General features: G+C 43.9%; 1 protein-coding gene across 1 annotated transcript; it reads right to left on the bottom strand.

The window, feature by feature from the left end:
• Window positions 1-1,150: 1,150 nt before the first annotated feature.
• On the bottom strand, window positions 1,151-5,534 carry LOC309552373 (vomeronasal type-2 receptor 26-like; the record flags this gene model as incomplete). Its single annotated transcript, XM_082253307.1, has 2 exons — window positions 5,439-5,534; window positions 1,151-2,067 (listed from the first exon to the last, which is right to left on the bottom strand). The coding sequence occupies exons 1-2, from the start codon at window positions 5,452-5,454 to the stop codon at window positions 1,151-1,153; spliced, it is 933 nt and encodes a 310-aa protein (XP_082109433.1). The 5' UTR covers window positions 5,455-5,534.
• Window positions 5,535-7,316: the final 1,782 nt, after the last annotated feature.

The raw sequence follows: 7,316 nt of genomic DNA, 5'->3' as shown, positions 1-7,316 counted from the left end.
TATCAGATGGTCTGTATACCAATGCAAGGTCTCACAATCTTCTGTTTTCTTATGGCACTTTTCCACTGCAAGTACCGGCTCGTACCGGCTCGTACCGGCTCGTACCGGCTCGGCTCTACTCGGCCCTGCTTGGCCCGGTTTGCTTTTCCACTGCCGGTACCGCATGGTATAGTGTCGGAACGGTTCGGTACGGTATAGGTTTGCTTTTCCACTAAAGTAGTACTAAAGTTAAGTGGGTGGGATAACAAGGGGGTGGGTGGGATTCTCTGACCAATCAGTGGCTAGTAGTGACTGCATGCAAAGGATTGTGGGATATGGTACCAGTTTGGTACCTGTTGGAACCACAATCGAGTAGGTACTGTTTTTTCAGAGCCGTACCGTACCGTACCATTCGGTTCCATGCAGTGGAAAAGCAAACCTATACCATACCGTACCGAACCGTTCCGACACTATACCATGCGGTACCAGCAGTGGAAAAGCACAAAAGCGTGCCGAACCGTTACGGTTCCATGCAGTGGAAAAGCGCCATTAGAATGCCATTTTGGTTGCCTTAGCTAACAATCTATCTTCCTATAAATGGATTCCTGTACATGTTTTTCTTTTTCTATTAAATAAGTATACTTGCCAAAATCTGGAATTTATCTTCACGTTTCTCATATGTTCTTACAATTCATTTGTACATCAATTGAGTCTTACAATCTGGAATACTATACACATTACATAATTCCTATTATTCTTGAATAAACTTTAATGTTAAAAAAAAAAAACAATACTATGTCACTTCTTCGAATAGCTTTAACGATAATTAGTACAAAAATGTAACATTATTTATACTTTTTTTTAATAATTATTACAACTCATTATTTACAGCCCATTCAGACTGGCACGACACGACTTTGTGGGGCGACCTGTGAATTCGCAGTGCACAGCGCGACTTGCACGGACTTCATATAATTGAAGTCAATGCAAGTCGCCGCCAGGTCGCCCCAAAGTAGTAAGTAGCAACTTGTGTCGCTCCTATTAGAACGGGTCCTGTACTACTCAATGGCGAGCGACCAACCGTGAACAAGTCGCCTGACAAGTCGCGCTAGTCTGAATGGACTCTTAAAAGTGTTTTCCTGACAGATATTTATGATTTCTCTATTGAGTATTATGTTCTCATAATTATATTCTGCAGCATGTTGTTCTTCCTGATGTTCAGCTCAGGGTTGAAAATAATAATATAACATTTTGGAAAAAATATACATCCTAATAATCCAGCACTGGAGGTCAGTATGGCGAATATCTCCACAGCCACCATGTATTTCCCTCTGGTGCTCAGATAGGCCGGGATCATGGCAATCCAGACACTGCAGAACACCAGCATGCTGAAGGTGATGTACTTGGCCTCATTAAAACTGTCCGGTAATGTCCTCACCATGAAAGCCAGAACAAAGCTCACAGCTGCCAGAAACCCCATATAACCCAACATAGAGTAGAACCCAATAACTGACCCTTCATTACACTGAATGAGGATCTTCCCAGGATAGGAGTCCATGTCATACTCTTGGTAGGGAGGAGACACTGACAGCCAAATAATACAGATCAGAACTTGGACAGAGGAGCAGACCAGGACCAAAAAATTAGATGCTTTGACTGTGACCCATTTTTTCCAGGAACTGCCGGGTTTGGTGGCCTTGAATGCAATGTACACAATGATAGTCTTGGCCAGAACAGAAGAGACAGCGATGGAGAAGAAAATCCCGAATAAAATTTGTCTCAGCATGCAGGTTATATCCACAGGACGTCCGAGGAACAAGAAGACACAGAGGAAGCTCAGCAAGATGGAGGTCAGGAGGATGAAGCTCACAGTCCGGTTATTGGCTTTCACAATTGGAGTGTCCCGGTAATAAATAAAGTTTCCTAACACAAATAATGTCATGCCTGACAATGTTAAGGATATCAATGAAAATATCAGAGCCATCACATCATTATCATAGGACAAAAATTCATATGTTTTGGATACACATTTAGTTTTTTTCTCATCAGGCCACTCTTCATCGGGACATTGATAACAGCTGTCACTATCTGAAATGAAACAAGAGGAAAAAAGCAGATTATGTAGCTAAAATAAGGAAAAGTGCAGGAACTTTACATTTAAAGTGTATGTCAAAAAATATTCAGTACATCTTTAACATTTTCACACTGACCGGGGGGGGGGGGGGAGGAGTTCCCCCAAAGGTCAAACAGACATGCATGTTTATATATACTGTATATATGTATATATATCAGTAGAGCAGTGAATGGTTTCAGTAGAGCAGTTGACGTGTCAGTAGGGCAGAGGTTGGTTTTCTTAGGACAGTGGATGTTGTCAGTCAGTAGAGCAGTGGACAGTGATCGTAGGGCAGAAATAGGTGTCAGTAGTTTCTGATTCGTTTTTAAAATGTTCATTTTTTAAAAATAGTTTTTACAATTTTTATTTTTTAGAATTTTTTAAATTTTTTTAGGAGACCTCTTGAGGGGCTTTGGTGAAATATCAGGGGTCTGACCCCTAATGTATCACTTTTGAGAAAAAAAAAGGGACTGAGGACAGAGATTCCACAGTCCTATCCTAAAACACCCCCTGTGTGCCCGCAGTGCCAGCTGGAGGGAGAGGAGGGACGCCAACTGTAAGGTAAACCAGATTCCCAGCACCAGAAAACCAGTGCAGGCTTATGCTCATATTTGTGCGCTCACATGCTCATACTTCTAGGCAAAGAGGCAATAGATGTACTGTAACGGAACAGGGCAACCCTGTACTGGGTACCTCCGTTGACAGATGCTCCTAGTGCTTCCTGAGGGGCTCCAAGCACTCCACCAGACACCGTAACCAGTTCAGAGTCCACGAACCGCCACAGCTTGGTTAGGGTCTCGCAATCTCCTACCCACCCTGGACCTACGACAAGGCTCCAGGTTCCTGTGGGTGAACCTCTCTTTCCCCAGAGAGTGCAGCAGAACAAGCTCTTACACAAGCTCTTACAAGAGCTCAGTGATTCTCTAAGGGAGTATGGAAGACCATAGCAATCCCTTGCAGCAGATTCCCCCAATAAGAGACAAGACTCTAGATTGAAGGTAAACTACTGAAGAACAACTTTATTGAACAGACTTATATACAGATTTCACCCACAAGGTACCACCCAGGTGGACCTTGTTGAAGACTGGACGTAACATTCACCATCCAATCGGAACAGAGTTTTACACTCTCATACAGTGTACACAGAAATATACAAAGTGGGACAATCCCCCCTCCCCCTTAGCATCCAATCCACATATCTTTATACATCCCATAATACGTTTCTCTTAAGGCAGACAGACAGAACAATGTGAGGTCATTAGCACTTAACAATGAGACAGGGCAATCCACATTCCCTCCCAATACACAACAAAAGGAACCTGTCTGACATTGAAAGATATGTAATATACACAGCATTTAGTAATTACAGTTTTCATGGCAAATGGGAATAAATCTTTATATTCCTATATGGAGATATATGGAGATATTGCTGGCAAATATGACCATCCCATCTGAAGCAATTTAAACCATTAATTATCTGTCTTTACTCATAGTGACGGTGAATACCATTCCGCTCCATTCCACTTACACATGTGCACACGCACGTGTGCATACCAATTTGGGTGCACACTGGGCACCCAGTGGCCTAGTTAAACTGGTCTGTCACCATGAGCAGCTGCTGAATGGTCTTCAGCTTGTACGGTGATGTCACAAGGGGGGGGGGGGCGAGCCACCAGGTGGCCTGCCCCTTACCTATTTAAGACCTGTCACCCGGAGGAGCAGGCATCCATCGGTTAGCCTTCCTCGCAGGCAGAGCGTTTTTATTTTTGGGTCCAGTGGTGCATCAGGCATCCTGATTAATGATGAATCTACACTGGGGGACATTGTTTTTTTTTTGTTTTTTAATAAAGGAAGTGTCTGTTGTCATTATTTATTTTTGACACCTTATTTGGGGAATGAGTAGGGGTTCAATGTACCCTTATCAAAGGGGGCTTCCTGATTCCTATAAGCCCCCTGCCAGCAGACCCCCACAGCCGCTGCCCAAAACACCCCCATGTTGGAGGTGTGTGGCCTGGTATGGTTCGGGGGGGGGGGGGCGCCCGCTTGTCTCCCCTTGACTGACCTTCCATGCTGCATGCTCAGATAAGGGGTGGAAAATATACAGGATAATGCAGAGGCGTAACTAGAACCTTCAGGGCCCCGGTGCAAGAAAACATGAAGGGCCCCCCCGGACCCCTGGCCGGGGCTCTTCTCTTAAAGCCTGGGGCTCTTCCCACTGATCCTGGTGCCCTTTACTCTCATTGCGGGGCCCTTTATTACGGTCCCAAAGCGGGACCCTTTCACAAGTTCTGCAATGGGCCCCCTTCCTGCCATCTTGGGGCCACCCCACGGTGGTGGAATGTCAGGACCCGGTCGCAAGTGTGACCTTTGCGATCTTGAAAGTTCACCCACTGGTGTCAGTAGTTTCTGTTTTTGGTTATTTTAATTGTATTATTTTCTTATTATTTTATTTTATTCACTGACTATGACTCTGTCCATTCAGAAAAGGAAGGAGCTGGTAAATTACATATTTACTGACCCCTTCCTGGTTCTCTAATGTGACACATCCCCTGCAGCAGCCGGCAGGAGAGGGAAGGGAGCACAGTGTGAGGGGGCAGCACAGTAAGGGGGGGGGGCAGGGGAGCACACAGGGGCCCAGAGACAGCAGAACACAAGTGAACTGGATAGGAGGAGTGGCGGGGGCAGCATACAGAGGAACCAATCTCCTCCATTTTCCTCCTGCAGCTACAGGAGGAAAAAGGAGGACAGTGATTTCTCTACATGCTGCCCCTACCGCCCCTCCTATGCAGGTGTACAGGGGAGCCGCACAGGCCCCCTGGAGCATGGGGCCCGGTTGCAATTGCAACCCCTGCAACCCCTGTAGTTAAGCCCCTGGAATAATGGCAGTACTTGCCGAACAACAGATTCCCTGTGAGCTGTGTACATAGCGGAAGCCACTCTCACAGAACTTGAGCAGGGTCCAGAAGATTTCAGTTATTACTGTTGTAGTACCAACTACTATCAGGATCTTCAACTTCACCAGTGGCCCACCAGGGATGAGATATGCATATTTATATCGTGCCAAGCTGGACCAATGTAAGCATGACATACAGATAATTCCTAGAGTTAGGCTCTAAGCCAATCAGCATCTCCATCACCAGATGCCGCCAAGGCTGTATGAAGACATCATTCTGTTCGAGACACCAAAATAATGAAAGGTGGAACACTTGTACATGCTTTGCCACTTTTGTAATTTTGTAGTTAAGACATTTAACAGAAAGTGCAGTTGCTATTTAACCATTCTTGCTGAATGCATACATGACAATTACAGTTGTATTTTTCTTTAATCTCTTTTGGCCACTCCTACCTGTAACATTGGACATCGCCCCCTCGGAACATGGGACACATTTATAGCAGCAGACATGGATACTCCCATGTGAAGCTTTTCTGTATCCAGGAGGACATCTGTCATTACATCGGGATATCGGCATCTGGTACATACAATCACAATCAGCTCACATATTCAAGAGAGCCTATCAGACATTCCTGGGCTATTACTAAAATGCTCACCATAGAGTCTCTTTACAATTTTATTTTAAACTTTACATTTGCACCCGCTTGTTGTTTCATGTTTTTAGAGACATATTTTATATACAGATTGATGTCTGCTCTCCAGCAGTTTTATTACAGGAGGTGTAAACAGAGATAATCTCTGGGCTGTGGGTGTCACATGAGCCAGAAAGCTGCCCACTGTTGGGAGATTACTCATTTTATTAAATACGTTTCCATTGCTTTTGTTACTCCACTGATAAGCTGGTATCAGCTCCTATTTTCTGGTAGATATAAGGTTCAGGTTTGGGGCGATGCAGGTTTCGGCCCCAATTCTAGCTGTTCACCATTCAATGAATGAATTAGCCTTTGCACCCACCTACGTTCATTACTTAGCACCACTAATGAAAGATGACTTTCCACCCAGGACTGAGGTTGACAGTGTCCTAACATCCACCCATGTATCCTCAGAACAATTCAGATAAAAGTAAGCAGTGGGGTCCGGGGACTGGCTGATGTCATTGATCAAATATGGCCAAATCTACTCAATGACATCAGTCAGCATCCTTGGGCCCTTAGCTCACATTCAACTGCTGGACTAGGATTTAAATTTAATTAGCATCTGAGCAACCCCTATCCTGCAGTGAATGTCAACATTTTAGCTTCACTGCCATTTGTGGAGAGAGAATAAGAGGCAGGGGATCACCACGGGGCATCTACTGCGTGGGACCTTTTTTTTTTTTTTTTAAATGCTGGGACATTATTGTGAAACATTATTTACTTTTGGACATGTTGGAACATTATTAATATTTTATTAGGTACTAGGGTTGATCGAACTTTTGAAAAGTTTGGTTCGACCAGAACACCCGAACTCCCCGAAAGTTCGGGTCCGGATTCCAAAACCCCATTGAAATCAATGGGACCCGAACTCCGGTAATCAAAAAACATCATTTTGAAGCCCTAAAACCCAATACATGCCCCTAAAAAGTGCCTAGGGTTCTGGGTCGTGCCCCAGGGACTATTAATCACACAAAAAAAAGTTCTTAAAAATTGTCGTTTTTGATAGAGAGCCTGTTATTGAAAAAATTATTGAAAAAAAAAAAAGACATTTCTTTGGATTTAGTGTCTGGGGCGGGGGGGTCTAAAAAGTGTACCTGTGAAGTTTCAGCTCTGTAGCATGTCCAGAATCAGAAAAAAAATATAATTTTTCTTAGAATTTTTATTAGCGCAGGGATGGGGTTCCGCTCCTTTCACACCTGGGCGTTTTTTGTTTCAGGCGTTTATTGGGCATATTTGGGCATCTTTGGAGGCAGGCATGACATCTGAACTTCTGTGTAGGGGTATATATACACACACATATATGTATATATACACATACACACATATAGGTGTGAAAGTAGCGGAACCCCATCCCTGCGCTAATGAAATTATTTGCAGGGATGGAGTTCCGCTCCTATCACACCTATATGTGTGTATGTGTATATATACATATATGTGTGTGTGTATATATATACCCCTACACAGAAGTTCCGAGAAGAGGAAAAAAGCCTACACTACACATAACCGGTCTGAAGACTTCAGAAAGACCAACGATGATGAGATACCAAAACCAAATTTAGCAGTGTCAGCATGCATCCGTAATGTGACAATAATTCCATGACTAATTTGTCTGCCTAAATCATTTTTACATTGTTTG

The sequence above is a fragment of the Pelophylax lessonae genome, assembly GCF_965119305.1.
Source record: "Pelophylax lessonae genome assembly, chromosome: 1".
Classification (NCBI taxonomy): domain Eukaryota; kingdom Metazoa; phylum Chordata; class Amphibia; order Anura; family Ranidae; genus Pelophylax; species Pelophylax lessonae.
The sequence above is the reverse complement of the archived record's forward strand: the minus strand, read 5'-3'. Positions and strand labels throughout refer to the sequence as shown.